At 35.0% G+C, this 16,359-nt stretch overlaps 1 protein-coding gene across 2 annotated transcripts; it reads left to right on the forward strand.

Moving 5' to 3' along the window:
- The first annotated feature begins 240 nt into the window (after positions 1-240).
- LOC123557696 (nocturnin-like) lies at positions 241-15,972 on the forward strand. Of its 2 annotated transcripts, none has more exons than XM_053544057.1 (3): positions 241-568; positions 6,567-6,734; positions 8,606-15,972. In XM_053544057.1, the coding sequence occupies exons 2-3, from the start codon at positions 6,581-6,583 to the stop codon at positions 9,409-9,411; spliced, it is 960 nt and encodes a 319-aa protein (XP_053400032.1). In that variant the 5' UTR covers positions 241-568; positions 6,567-6,580; the 3' UTR covers positions 9,412-15,972. The 2 variants fall into 2 exon arrangements, with proteins under 2 accessions (XP_053400032.1, XP_045205264.2); XM_045349329.2 differs by having other exon boundaries at positions 241-442.
- Positions 15,973-16,359: the final 387 nt, after the last annotated feature.

The following is a 16,359-nucleotide window of genomic DNA, read 5'->3' on the forward strand; positions in this document are numbered from 1 at the left end:
GTGACGGGACACTGACAGTCAAAAGTTAGCATTCTGTCGCTAAACGTCCCATTATTTGGACAAGTCGCTCAGCATATAGGCTAAAGCTGGGAGTGAACTGTAAGATTCGACTGCAGGACTGGGGGAAATGTTTAGTTTCGTCTGGATTTTACAAAAATACAAAGATAGTGTTCATGGATGGTGGGGTAAACCCTTTATTTTCTTTTACACGACGTGTACGTTGCACAGTGTAACCGCGTAACGGAAAGAAAATATTTTACTTTAATGTTTTCTGAATTCCGCTGTGTCATTTTGTGCTATAGATTCCTTATGTTTTGACTGAGTATTTACAAACTTTTATGTACATGATAAACATAAAATCTTCTGTCAGTCTTCCTTTGCATTTTTCAATTTGGCGAAAGTCGAAGTGCACATCTATTCGGATATCCGGCTAAACAGCAAGGTCAGCAATAGTCGAACTAATCCGACGTATACAGTTTGTTTTATACTGTGACAGTCAAACTGTAAAGTCAGAAATTAAAAAAGCAGCCACCCAGCGACAGTAAGCTTGCCTAGGTCAGCAATATCGGTAATGTTCGCACGATGAAAATACATTAGGAAGTAACGATAATCATAAGTCTAGTCCTCTTTGTGTTTACTAGATGTCTTTTAAGAAGTTTGTTTATGAATAATGTGAATTAATTCACAGGTATTTGTTCGGATTTTTTTTTTGTGTCAAGACTTCAGTTTCCTTGATCAGTCTTCTTCAGTAGTATTTTTGATGAAAATTAATGTTACATACCTTTGATGAACTAAAGAAATTAATTTAAAATCTGTAAAATAAAACAGATCTTAAACTCTGGTAAGAACACAGAGCACACTCTCCCTAAATATTATGATAACCAGTTTATAAATGTCAAATTAGATCTCTTTTTATCAGTAAAGATGCCAGAGGTCGCGAAAGCCGACGGACCGTCAGACATTTCCGGTAAATTTTGATCCGGTCCAGCATGATATATCAAGTTCACAAGACCGAGTGTCCGATAAAAATTGCAGGTCAATATGATAAAATAAGAAGAAAGTCCTTCACGATTTCGTGAAAGTTTGACTTTCATCATTAAATTGTAAAATGGAATCCCGAGAAATTGATGTCAAACTATATTTTAGTAAGCGCTTGTTTCATTGGTACTTAAAATAGAAACAGTGGAAACCCCTCACGACGTCACAACAATTCTAAGAACGCGCGTTATCATTGGATGCGTACTAATCGTGGATGTAGTGTTTTTCCCAGGACCAGAATGGGGCGTGGTGCTGCTAGGGCATAAGGGCACTTTTCCGCGGTTCGCTATGCAAAAAGGGCATTTTATCAGTCATTTTAGATTATTGAACTTTGATGAACAAAAAGTAACAACAATGTCTTAAACACACAATTTAATTCACTCTTTTACAAAAAGAACATTATTTCATATAGTACACATAAGACATATCAAATAAAGCATGTCAGTTAATACTATTTGTTGACTTTCTTAACTTAGGCCTACTTTATATTCTTAAACACAATTTCATTTTCAATTTTACAAACAGATCATAATTATATCAAAGTTAATCATTAACAGAACATTGCCTCAAATTTATGCCCATCTGGGCTCATCTCTTTAACACACTGTAGCCAAAAAACAAAAACAAAAACAACAACATTAATTGCATAGACGGATAATAGATTTTATAAGTCTAAGAAGTATACAAAATCATAAAAATGGCCTTGAAATGTTTCCTGTTTTTTTCCTTACGCACGACGTATATTCCACTTTAATTAATCAGTCTTTAACATTTTTTCTCAATATTAAAAACAACCACATGAGAAGAATTTAAAAAAAAAAACAACAACAAAAATCGACTATGCACAATACGGGCACACGTTCGTAAGAGGTGATCATTTGCGGGTTTCATTGCCGAAATTTACATTTCACGGCGTTATTTTATAGTGTATATCTTTCTACTATTTTCACCTATTTGCTTAGTTTAATATTCTTAATTTATGTTGATACGTTTTACTAAAAGAATAAAAATTCGTATGCATGTGCGTCCTTGTAAATATCTTGTAGGGATGATAGTTTTCCCATATTTTACGAAAGAAAATGCTAACAATCATTTGCGGTTTCGATGCCGACATTTATATTTCACGGCGTTCATTTTCTTTTCTATTGTTTGACATATTTGCTTAATTTAATATTCATAATTTATAATAATACGTTTTCTAAAAGAAAAGAAAAACGTGTGTATGTGCGTCTCTGTAGATATCATGTATCAATAACAGTTTTCCAGAATTTTACGAAAGACAATACAAATAATGTTTGAATCTTAACAGAACTAATTATTACAATTATATTGCAATATCGCATTAAACTTCCAAATAGCGAAGTGTGAAAAAATAACGCTTGAATCATTAAATTTCAACTTACTTCGAATTAGATAATTGTTATCAATACTGATCAAAGATAAAGTGACCGAAAAGCGAGCACACGCTGTCATGATTACGTCACTCGATTCATGTCACCCGCTATGCGAATCGTGAAATACACGAGCCGGCTTCCTGTGTCGTGTGTCATTCATTAATTACGGGTAAGAAATTATTAACACAGTGACAATTTTATGATAATTAGTTGTAAGTGGGCAATTCAAAAGGCACGTGGCGCATATGGATCTCTTGGAGGGCAGCGTGGCGCGCGGGAAAAGGGGCATGGCGCGGCGCCACGCTGAAAATGCCTAGGAAAAACACTAGGATGGTACTCGATTTATGTACGCGGGAACCAGACGGGAATTTCCAGAAATTCCGAGGTCACTATTTCTTTATGTTAACATCAACGTGACTCGGTGCAAACAATAGACTTGTGGGGTAAAAAACAGCGATGATATAGCAAATGAATACGAATAAAATCTGTAAAATTACTAAAAGATCCTTTGGAAGCAAAGAAAGCAACCAAGAAGAATACCAACAGACTCGTTTTGACTGAGTCTGTTCGCGAGAGGTAATGAAATGTGCAACATCTCTCACACCCCCTAGCGACGGCTTAAGCAGGACTCTAGATATATTACACATATGTTGAATGGACTCCATGGTCCCAAAGGATCAGAAAATATAACAACACTGAATCCAAGTACAGGGAGACTTTTTACAGCCTGAAAACTTAATGTCTGAAATCTGTTTCAATTAATATGTGGAAATAAACTTAAAGGTTGTAATTTTTGTAATGCTGTCTATATAGACTATGTATAAATACCAGTTTTAAAGATCAGATATCAAATTTATTTATTTTGGTAAAATATTATCTGGTCCTGTAAAAAAATCATGTTTACAAGACCGACTGTCCTGTGAATTTTCAGGGTCTTTCGTGAACACTGAGATGCATTCTTTGCGTTTATGCATAAAGACAGGATCCATGATTTATAGATGTTTTCCATGACAAACAAAAATAAAATAAAATGAATATCAGCATAATAAAGTAACTTGGATCTTGTTAGGCAAAATAATAGGATGTTTCGGGACAGCGTGTTCACTTTTGACTGTCCCATCTCTGTGACATCTAAGCTTATTCTGACGGTATATTTCTGTTAAAAAATCCCCAATGAAATCCGTTGGGAACCATGCAGTGATTTTTTTCTCAAAATTGTGAATGGGTCTGGTACCAGAAAAATTGTGAAAATTAGCGTTGTTTTTCTCAAAATTGTGAATTTTTCCCTCTTAAGGCCATACCAAATTGATTTGTCGTTCGTCGGAACTACCGCATCAATGATTTCATTCCCGAGAAAAAGAAAAAAAATTTACCCGCCCACACGTACGTAAAAATCTCCGAAATTTTTTTTTTTCCAATTACGCGGTCCGGAATGATAACGGCAAAACAGGTTTTATCGCTGTTTTAATGCGTCAAAGTGATATGATCGGAATTTACGCATTCGTAATACATGTAGCTGATGTCTCAAACTCAAAAAGTCAGGAATTATGGTGTTGTTCATCATTTGTTTTAAATCTGGAGTGTCTGTGCTAGTGCCACACATGGCCTTCGATGTGCCGGTAGGTGATTAAGTAGGCACGTTCTATGATTGTTCAATACAGTGAAAAGAACAAAGCCCGACTTGTAAGACGTGCACGGGTATTCAGTTAAAAATATTTGGATTAAACATAGAAATATTGTTCAGATAAAGTTTTCAAACCATTTGTTATCAGTTGTTTAGTTCAGTATTTTAGGTCTAAAGCCAAAGCCAGTGCTTTCTTAAAAAAAAGGTTTGTTCACAGATCCTGACTGATCCATCACATTAATTGTCTCGGGGCCCAAATCATTTTGAACGTAACTTCTTAAGTACGGCAGTCAGATATTCTATCAAAATGCATATATTCAATTTAGAAAAAATGTTTAGCTTTTCAAATAAGTACTGTAGATATAAAAAATAATTTCTGTTGTATTGTAACCCCAGTTTTCCCTGTTTGTATATTAATTAGCTGTGAATTGATCGAAAGAAAGAATCTGAAAAAACAGACCTTTCAAACTCAAAATTTCTTGGTCAATCCAAAGAGCTATAAAAATAATGTATTTTTTACATCTTTGGTCAATCAAAGCACAACAAATAACACTTTTAAGAGTGGCCATATTGGGATCATTTTTGTCCATTTGTTATCATTTTTGACTGAAATGAACCTCTACCACAAAAACTTAAGCTAGCCTGATCTGTTAAGAAATTATTCCAATGGGATTCGAGCAATGTTGAAGCATTTGTGTGGCCAACTCTGTTTGGTCTCATTGGTCAAGTGATTTATTACTTTCCTCTCAACTCTACCGTTTGGAGTTTCACTAGGGGCACAAAGTTGCTCATGTGTCGAAGCCATCTAACTGGGTTTCAAAAGATATGTTATTGTACCCCCCGACAACAAAGTTGTAAGGGGGGGTATACTGGTTTCAGGTTGTCTGTCTGTCTGTCTGTCCGTCTGTCCGTAGACGCAATCTTGTGCGCACCATCTCTCCTTATCCCCTTGACAGAATTTAATGAAACTTCACACAAGTGATCAGTACCAACAGTAGTTGTGCATGGGGCATGTTAGGTTCTTTTAGAAAAAAAATTTGCAGAGTTATGGGACTTTGTTTTTTTTGTTACTATACTATATACATGGACACAATCTTGTGCGCACCATCTCTCCTCATCCCCTTGACACAATTTAATGAAACTTCACACAAGTGATCAGTACCAACAGTAGTTGTGCATGGGGCATGTTAGGTTCTTTTAGAAAAAAAATTTGCAGAGTTATGGGACTTTGTTTTTTTTTTTTTACTATACTGTATATATAGACACAATCTTGTGCGCACCATCTCTCCTCATCCCCTTGACACAATTTAATGAAACTTCACACAAGTGATCAGTAACAACAGTAGTTGTGCATGGGGCATGTTAGGTTCTTTCAGAAAAAAAATTTGCAGAGTTATGGGACTTTGTTTTTTTTGTTACTATACTATATACATAGACACAATCTTGTGTGCACCATCTCTCCTCATCCCCTTGACACAATTTAATGAAACTTCACACAAGTGATCAGTAACAACAGTAGTTGTGCATGGGGCATGTTATGTTCTTTCAGCAACAAAAATTGCAGAGTTATGGGACTTTGTTTCTTGTTAACATACTATGTACATACAGTCTGCATATGCAATCTTGTGTGTGCCTAATCTACCAAACGCTTGCACACAATTTAATGAAACTTCACACAAGTGATCAGTACCAACAGTAGTTGTGCATGGTGCATGTTACATTCTTTTAGATAAATATTCTGCATTGTTATGGGACTTTGTTTTTTGTTACTATACTGTATACATACGGTCTATATACATACAGTCCACATAATTATGCAATCTTGTGTGCGTCAAATTGCAGTGTATTGTGTCAGTGCATGCGGGGGGTACATTCATCACCTTTAGTGATAGCTCTAGTTCCACTTGGGTACCCGTTTTGTCTTAATTAATACATATTCCTCATCCTCTGTCGTTAAATTGGCATGCCTTCAGATTAATATAGAACAATCAAAATTAAAAATAAGACACTCCTCCCTTAGTTATTATAAATACAAGATAAAAACATTCAAAGTGATTCAGTGAGTTTTAGCAAGAATTTATTTGCAAAACCATTCATGTAGTCTTTAAAACATATAGAAGAGCTATCTACTGTGTTAGTAACACTGTAAATGTTTAAGTTCTGTGTTATTCTTAAAGAAATGTTAACTTCATGTATAATCATAACTGCCAAAAAAAAAAAAAAAATACCCACTCGCTACATGTAAAAGCTACCCGCCTCTGAAAAAAATCAAAATTTAGAAAAAAAAATAAATAAAAATTTCGCTCACTCGCTCCCATTTTTTGGAAAATTTTCCGAAGAACTATTAAACAATTTGGTATGGCCTAATTGTGAATTTTTTTTAATACTTTGTGAGTCAAAATGTTTAATAATTTAATATACTATATTACAGGCATTTGGTATGACACAGACAGTTTCTTGAGTATTGTATTATAAGTATCTTACCACGTGCACAAACATTTTTCTTTCAGGATACAACTGAATAATGGCATCATCAGAGCAAAGTTATGTACCTGCTGAACTACGTGCAGAGATAAGCAAGCTGAAGTTGCCTCCCTTGATCCATAGAGATTTTGTTGAGATCTGTTCTGATACTGGTGATGTTGTGAGGGTTATGCAGTGGAACATTCTTGCTCATGGTATGTAATTGTAGAAAGGGGCCTCCTAAGTTAAATGGTTAGGGTCATTGCCTCCCAATTACTTGTTCACCACTACTGCGGGTTTGAAACCCTGTAATGGACATAGAATTTGTTCATGTGAGAGATATTCAGCTGGTGTATGGAAAGTCTGTGGTTCTACCAATGTGGTGTTATTGCCTATCAATAAAGCTGGATGAGCACTTGGGGTTGTCCCAACCATTGAAGCTAGAAAGTCCAGCTTATGGCCTCTTAAGCCTTGATTATGTCAATGTTACTTGAAACCCAATAATAGATGAAAAAATATAATTGTTAGGAAGGCCTTTTTCATTCTAGAACTAGAATTTTGATGAACTGTTTATATGAGTAGGCATAATATTCGCTGCATTTAAGTTTTTAATTTGGAACTTTAGATATTTTATTCTGTGGTTTCGTATATTTTGCTCAGTAGGGAAAGAGGGTGTTGCGGGGATGGAGCATCAAACTCCTGACCAAGAGGTCGAGGGTTGAAATCTCAATGAAGGCAAAATCTGACTATAGTTTCCACAATGCCTTATGAAGACGTCAAGTACTGGTCTAAAGTCCAGGAAGCAGTCATCGAGGATCAATAACATAAGTTGTGAGAATTTGTTAGCATAGACTGGCATGAAGTGTTGATTTCTGTCAATTTCTTTAACTTAAGATTTGCTGGCTATGAATGTGAATAACAAAGTAAGAACAAAAGTTCTCGAAAGGTCTTTAGTGAGTTCTATGAAGTATTTATTAAGTAAAATACTTATTTGGTATATCTAATATAAACTCTGCTGAAAAATTCACTACTGTGTTCGTCACAAGGTAAAACATGTGCTGCAAAATATTAGAAATCTATCAGTGCTTTGCAGCTTACTTTATTCCTTATCATGCGACATGATTGATTCTGCCTTTGCGACCAGTGTAGATCATGATCAGCCTGCACATCCATGCAGTCTGATCATGATCTGCACTGTTTGTTATTCAGCCAGTATCTTTTTGGTAAGCACCCCTTTTTACAGTTAATGGTACTGTCCAAATTGAAAGATGAACAAGTTTATTATAGAAATTAGAAATTTAGCATGGTAAGGGTTAGAAATATTGACTAAAATGATGATGAGTATAATTGTTTATACTCCATATACTTTGCTATCTGTTTTGAAATTCTTGATATTATGATACATGTATACAAAATGTATATGGACCGGGTTGCATAACATTTTATTTACTGGTTAAGCTGTCCAGTGGCTGTGCATCAGGATGCAAGTACATCAGAATACAGATTGTAGTAATAAAATATATTTTAACAAAATTAATGTTTAATTATATACCGATGAATTAGGCATATGTTAATAGTAAAATTATAATTTAAGCAGTATTTTAATCTGCAATGATGCATTAAGCTGTCATGGATTTTGCTCTCCACGGGTTATACTCTCCACAAGTGCCGTGTGGAGTCCAGGCCTGTCAACTTCCACTCCAGCTGAATACAGTATTGCAGATAAAGGTACTGTTATAACTTATAATAGTCCAGTTGTTTCCAATAGTTACTCAGATCTATTCTACATAGAAAAGGCTTTAAAATATAAAGAACAGAGATAATGTTTTGAAAAACTGGGTCCTGGAGGCCTGTACCTTAACTCTTACCATGCTTGGCACGACTGATTCTGCCTTTGCGACCGGTGTAGATCTTGATCAGCCTGCACATCCGTGCAGTCTTATCATGATCTGCACTGTTCGCCATTCAGTCAGTATCATTTTGGTATGCACCCCTTTAACAGTTAATGGTACTGACCAAATTGAAAGATGGACAAGTTCATTATAGAAATTTAGAAGGGTTAATAAAATCAACCTGTCTCTTACAGGTCTTTCTGGAGGTGCGGATAATTTCATTAAGTGTCCAAAAGAAGCACTGGAGCTTGAGAGCAGAAAGTTACGTGTCCTGGAAGAAGTTACTCGATACCGTCCAACTGTGATGTGTCTGGAAGAAGTTGATTTTTACGAATATTTGTTTGACAATTTGTCTAAATTAGGCTATGCTGGAATCTTCAGTCCGAAACCAGATTCGCCTTGCCTTTATCAAAATGGTAACATAGGGCCAGATGGTAGTGCTATATTTTATGATACTTCCAAATTGGTTCTAAGTAAATCAGATAGCATCATTTTGAAAGAGGATGGATACCAGTCTAATCATGTTACGATAATTGCACAGTTCCAAACAAATACTGATGATCCCAAGATGTTTTATGTAGGTGTTACGCACTTAAAGGCAAAAAGAGGGTATGAGGGTAAAAGAAAGTTACAGGGCGAATTTTTATCGAATTACTTGCAAGAAAATTGCAATGATGCACCCGTCATCTATTGTGGTGACTTTAATGCGGAACCAATCGAGCCCGTTTATTCTGTGATGAAGTTGTGTGCAATTGGATTATCCAGTGCGTACACAGTTTTGAGCGGGAACAACACAGAGCCAAAGTACACAACGTGGAAAATTAGGCCAAAGGGAGAGGAATGTCATACCATTGATTATATATGGTACAGTAATAAGGGTTTGAAAGTTAAGTCTGTACTAGACGTTGCTTCTGAGGAAGAAATTGGGAAAAATCGTCTTCCCTCGTTTAAATACCCATCAGATCACTTGTCACTTGTATGTGATTTTCTAGTCTTGTAAGTGAATTTGTTAATTCTAGTGAAAAGCTATTATTTTAACTAATTTTAAGTGCAAAAAACTTGCGACTGTTTTATGATTCATATCATAATTTTGCTCTGTGATTATTTATTGTACACCTTAACCTTTTTGGTACCACTGCTTATAGCTATAAATAGTAATAAGAAAAATCAAAATTTATTTAGTATAGGCAATTTTACGCTTCCTGCCATACTGTTAAAAAGTTGTTATATACAATTCTTATATATTCAGTAACATTTTTAGCTCGACTCCTCGAAGAAAAAGTAGAGCTGTTGCACTTGCCCCTGCATGTTGGTTAAAGTTTTTGATAAAGTCAAATATCTCTGTTACTGTCAAAGCTTTTGACTTGAAGCTTAAAATTGTTATTTACTAGACAGAGTTATGCGCCTTTTTATCTTAGAATTTTTTTGTTAAAGTTTTATAAAGTTTTTACTGGCAAAGCTCTAATTCAGATCCAAGGACTGAGAAAAGTTGAGCATGCTATCTTATGGACAGCTCTTGTTTTTTCTGCTGTTTTATAGATTTTCTTTTTGTTAACTCTTATTTATTCAACTTTATTGTATGTTCATTACCTTATAAAACGGGTCATTGGATTGTATTCATCAGGATTTACAGCTGAAAATTTCAAGCTTTTCTTGAAGTATCGTTTATAACAATGCCTTGTATAAATTGAAAACTGCATCTACATCATGCTCACGGGTTTCTTGCCAGGCTTTTGATATCACTGTCGGGTGCGACATGCCATCAGGCTTTGAGTTGCGTATTTGACATTCCTTACCATTCCCCGTTTCCGTTAATTTCCGAAGTGATATGTCATAAAAGAAACCTAATGAACACCCAAGTGTATCTAATAGTGTATTACAACTTGCCATGTGCCACTCAAGCTTTTATATCAGTTAAAATATGAGATCAAGGAATGGCAGCTTTGGACTTTGGAACGCATGACATTATTTTCTTGATCTGGTTAAGTGATACTTCAGGCCATAATTAAAAAATTGTTCGTTTGCAGTGCTCCGACCGACCCATCAAAAAAGTCCTGACCCAAAAATTTTTATAGGCAGTCAAGGGGCGCAAATTTTTATATATATATTTTTTTTTATCCTTTCTGATGCAAAATGCAATATCAGCAAACGTTTTCCTTTCCTTATTTAAATATACAGCAGATCATTCAGCATTTAGTGTATACGATCGTAGATTACCGCCTTCATGCGTGTTTCAGAAGTCATAAGTTACGATCCGAGAAAGTCGCTCAGATATCTTGTCTTAGTATTCTTGCATGATCCAAGATATTTTACGGTGACCTATGCATATTCGATAAACGATTTTCCAATAAACAATGTCGTCTGACACGACGCCACGGACCTGCTGACCAATGAGTCAATCAACATGACTACGACAGAGGTTCTTTGTGGAAAGTACCCATTTTAACAGGTAATGGTACTGTCCAAATTAAAAGCTGGACAAGTTCATTATAGAAATTTAGCAAAGTATATTGTAAGGGTTAAGATAACATAAGATAAATGGGAAAGTTTGTTGATGCTTTTTTACATGGATTGATGCAGCAAAAAAATTAAAAATCTTAACTAAAAGATACTATGGATAATTCAACTTGAAGCATATTTGGTGATAATACTTCAGATGATCAAGCTATATTCTCATTTGTAAGCCTGAATTACTGATGAATGCAGTCCAGATTTTGTTCAGTTTTCTTGCTATATCTAATCATGACATTAGACTAAATGTATAGTCAGAAATGGTTGTTTTTATTTTTTGCTCAACTAATTGAAGAATAGGTAGAGCTGTTGGACTCAACCGTTCGTTGGCATCAGCGTAACAGTTTGGTTAAGTTTTTGTAAGTAAGCTGGTATCTCAGTAACCACTAGTGGCAATGGATTGAAACTTCACTTATTCACTGTCACAAAATGTGTTACAGGTATACAGACACTTAATAGGAAAATGGCACAGAAAAAATGGTAGTCGCATAATGGCATATTCAAATAATTCTCCATTTTTTTGCTCTGTAGAGCTGTTTTCCTTATTTTCTTTGCAATTATTTGCTGACGTCACATGACAGATCTGTGCTTGACATTTAGGAAGCATTTTCGTAATGAAATGATAGCTTGACAGAATTTGTCATGGAATCTTAGGTGTTTCATTTTTTAGCTGCTTTTGCAGTTTGTGTGTTTGACTGAAAATATAATTTTTGCATCAAACATAGCCCCCACTTGTATGTAAGCTGGTAGCTCAGAGCCCACCAAAGGGATTGGATTGAAACTTTACAGCCTTGACCACTGTGATGAGCTGAGATGCATTGTACAGGTTCCGTAACTCTGTTTTGCATTTTTATAAAATCCCCCTTTTACAACTTATATTCATTCAGTTGACAAGGCCGTTGACTAGTCAAGAATTGCTGTCCTCAGACAGCTCTTCATTTGTGTGTGACCACTGTTCTGTTAATATTTTCATCATTATCATTGTTTTTAAATCACATTACTAATTCATTTTGAATAGCTTTACTGTATGCATATTTTATTTACAGTAACTTATAAATACCAAAACCTATAGTATACATTACTTACTTATAAATACCAAAAACTATAGTATACATTACTTACCTTAATTTACTGCACATCTACACTCTGAATTCTGGTATATCAAACAGTAGTGATGAAACGATGATCGAGTTAAATCGAATAATCGTCGCCGGCAGCCGCAGGTCGCCGACTATCGATGTTGGAGTTCTGAAATCGATGTCGCTAGCGCTTTTCGCGCAATTGATCCCTTTCCGTTCATTCCATATATCCGTAATTTTCATACATTTCGTTAATTAAACCGCAAGGGACGTCACTCTCACACGTAAAATGGCAGAAAAAAGTGTCCATGAAAAGTTCGGTCGACTGTGTGGGCTTATTTTGGCTTCGAAAAAACATAACAAGGACCACCTATTAAAGAAAACCTCAACATGCAATCTGTTATTTGCAAACTCTGCCGAAAATCATATGTGAACAAAGGTATGTTTTCGTACCCAAACTATTCGAACTCTTCGTAATTCGTATGGACTTGTGAATTATTTAACAATGATCCCGATGTACCTCTCTGTGTCTGTCAATTTGTCAACCTTATTTTGAAATAGTCTTGAACTGTCTTGTTTTATATTTATCTTATCAAGCCAACGAGATTGAGATTAAATTAATCAATTTTATACTTATAGAAAATTATAGTTAAAAGTAAAAATGCATTCCCTAAATACATTAAATGTATTCACCATGATCACTTGACACTTGTTATTGGTTTAATTTACTTATCAAGAAAAGTATTTACGAGTACAATTTTAATAAACATCCCTAGTCCCAAGTAATGATAAAAGCATAGTATATTTTTGTTTTATGAAATTATCTGAAATGTATTGCCGAAGTGGAATCTATAATAAGAGTATAATTATAAGTAAGTCTGAATGCTTTTACTTTCGATTATATAATCGATTGTGAATCGAAATAGCTGTTCAGATTCGATTCGATTATCGATTTTGTTTTGAAACCGATTTTACAACACTATCAAACAGTAAACAACGCAAAGGATTAATTCTCTCATGATTCATTTACTGCACATCTGCACTCTGAATTGTGGTATATCAAACAGTAAACAATGCAAAGGACTTAACACCCTCATGGTTCAATTTCTGCATGTCTTTACTCTGAACAGTGGTAAAACAGACAATAAACAACTAATGGGTCTAACACCCACATAGTTCAGTTATTAAACATCTGACTCCAGAGTTGTAGAAAATCGAACACTAAACGATGCAGAGGACTAACACCCTTGGGATAATCGTTTACTGTACATCTGAATGCCGAATTGTGGTATATAGGACAATAAACAATGCGAAAGGACTGACACCCTCATGGGCCAAATGCTACACATCTGAACTATGAATTGTGGTACGTCAGGCTGTAAACATTGTGAAAGCCTTTGTCATTTAGTAATTTTAAATGTGAAATGTGTACATTTCTGCGAAGGGAGCAATTTGATTAAAGTCCTTGGATAATTTGTAGCAGTTGTTTATTGTCATGTTTAAGGATTAACTTGACTTTGCCTGAATATCTGTGCCTTGCTAGTACTTGAATTGTGATATACATGTATTTATATGCAGCTTGGGTATACAATGTTTATAAGTAAACTGTTGCTGGTAAAAGCTTTAAGGTATTGTTAATTGTTTATTGATGTGCTTAGTTTAAACAATGTTACTGATGAATCATTAATATTTGTGGGGGACTAATTTTCATGCATTTCATGGTGTGAAACCACGAAATTACAATCCCAATGAACAAGTAAAATTCCAACTCATTTTATGTTCAAAATTTGAAATTCACGAATTCATGTCCTCAGGAAATAGCCATTTTTGGCTCGAACCACGAAATGTTAAGCCCACGTACAAATAATGATTTCACACTTTTTTGTAAAATGTCTGACAGAGAAGATGCACAAAGCCATGACATTGCAATGTTTAAGCAAAAGAAAAAAGAATGAATAAATATAATTGTTTGAAAGTCGTTTTATTTCAGTTAAGATATGAATGGTTTTATATTTTTATGTTCAGGTAAGAAATCGGGTTCATAAATCTTTAGTGAATTTTATTTTCTTGATCAGTAACAAAAATGTCTAAACACGATCCTGTTTATAGAGGTTTACAAACACAATTTGCTGAAAATAAGGAGTTCATCAAGATGTTATTAATTGTTGTAATTAATTGTTATATTTCAGTATTCTGCATGAAAGAGATGGAATAAAATGCAGTTCTTTTATTAATTGTAATAGTTTTGCCTTGAGATATGTTGACACAAACTTTGTTGTCTTTGACAATCAGGCTTCATGAAGTAATTTCTTTTACAGGTTACAACTGTTACGTTTGTTCTGTGCAGACACCTACAAAAACTCTTCTTTTTTCTGTGAACAAAACAGAACATGCCTATACTTCTTGCATATGTTATGGTGTACATGAAGACTGATATATATTGTTTAAACTGAAAGGTATCTGTACAGTCTACATATTTCTAAAGGTTTGTCCTAGCCAGGTTAAAATTCTGCAAAGTATAAATATTTACACCTAGACAGACTTTTGTTTTGATAAGATAGAAATTTGATAATTTGAAGACAGTCAGAGGTGTGTTAAACTTTTACATGCATGTATATCACTACGCAGCTATATAGGCAACAAGTATATTGCTGTCAAACGATAAATGAGCCGTGCCATGAGAAAATCAACATAGTGGGTTTGCGACCAGCATGGATCCAGACCAGCCTGCGCATCCGCGCAGTCTGGTCAGGCTCCATGCTGTTCGCTTTTAAAGCCTATTGGAATTGAAGAAACTGTTAGCGAACAGCATGGATCCTGACCAGACTGCGCGGATGCGCAGGCTGGTCTGGATCCATGCTGGTCGCACACCCACTATGTTGGTTTTCTCATGGCACGGCTCAAATTAAAATTTCTCATGCAAATACAAAATGTACTGCATTAACCTCTTGAAAAACACGTGTCTTGTGATAAAAAAGTATATTGCTGTCAAACCATAAATTTCTCATGCAAATACAAAATGTACTCTTTTGACCTCTTGAAAAACATGTGTCTTGAGATTCAATACTGTTATTTTACCAGTACCTTGAACTGCAAACGAGTGGATTTTACCAGGCTGGGTCATTTGAGGTGCTTGCTTTGGCAAAATCGATGTGTGACAAACATCATAGCAGATCAAGGTACTGTTTTTTGACCCTGTACATATTTCTAGTGTTACCTAAACCAGAAGGGACTAAAATTTGTAGACAGCTGAGACTAATTACACAAAAATGATAACGGTGAACATTTTGACACATGGAATATTAAGATGCCATCATTGCATCATTCCTGGCGTCATATTTGGTGTCATGACTATAAATTGGCTACTTTTCCATATCGATGTGTGATGAATACAAGGTTTTGTATTTATATACCTAAATAAATTCTGTAAAAAAATTCGGCTTGTATTTCACAAGTAAATATGAACAAGCAGAAAAAATTCTATTTTGTACCTTTTGAATTGTACGTTTCCGGACTACTTTCATTAATATGCATGACCTGACACAGTTGTATACTGAATAGCGCACATAAAAACTTCACTGAGTTCAATAACAAAACAACAAACAAATAATAAAAGGGTCATTATAACAGTAGCTAGATCTGGGATATTGTATTCGGCTCTAGTGGATTTTGCAAGGTCGGATCACACTCGGTGCTTGCGCGCCTCGTGAGATCCGATCTGGCAAACATCCACTTTAGCCGAATACAGCATCCCAGATCGAGCTACTGTTATAAAGACCCTATTTTTTTAGTCAAATACAAGGTGTATTTCAGACAGAGAAATCGAAGGTATATAATTAAAGCCATTTCTAGGTAGGGCTGCTTGCTGATTGTTTTCAGAACTTGTGGCTCATCCTATCCGTGTTTGTTTTACTTTGTTGTATTAACTTGCAAGGAGTATATTTATTTAGCAATAAAAATGGTAAAATCAATACAGTGTTTCAGTGTTCTGGTGAAAAAAACTTTACTTCTGCATCTCCAACGTGAAACACAGTAGAGTATGTTCCTCCAAAACGCCAATTTCACAATATTGTCTATGCACTTTCACAGTTTAGTCATAAATGGAGGTAATCGACAACAAGGGACTATATAATATCAATACCTTTGACAAATAAATGACAAAAAAATTATCAAAAATAGGATTTTAAAAGAAATTAAAAAGACTTGATGCTTATAACAAAAACTGAAGTCAAATTTTCAATAAAGCCATCTTGACCCGTAATCCGTAACATCCGTAATGTTTCAACCACAAATGGCGAATTCATTGGAAGGGCAAGGGTCAAACAGTGAGATCAAAGGTCATTTTGGAAATATTTTCT

This window comes from Mercenaria mercenaria, chromosome 5, assembly GCF_021730395.1.
Source record: "Mercenaria mercenaria strain notata chromosome 5, MADL_Memer_1, whole genome shotgun sequence".
Taxonomy (NCBI): Eukaryota; Metazoa; Mollusca; class Bivalvia; order Venerida; family Veneridae; genus Mercenaria; species Mercenaria mercenaria.

Coding starts and splice junctions, on each gene's coding strand:
- LOC123557696 (XM_053544057.1), top strand. CDS start 6,581: ATGGCATCATCAGAGCAAAGTTATGTACCTGCTGAACTACGTGCAGAG. Junction 6,735..8,605: donor GTGGAACATTCTTGCTCATG/GTATGTAATTGT, acceptor TGTCTCTTACAG/GTCTTTCTGGAGGTGCGGAT.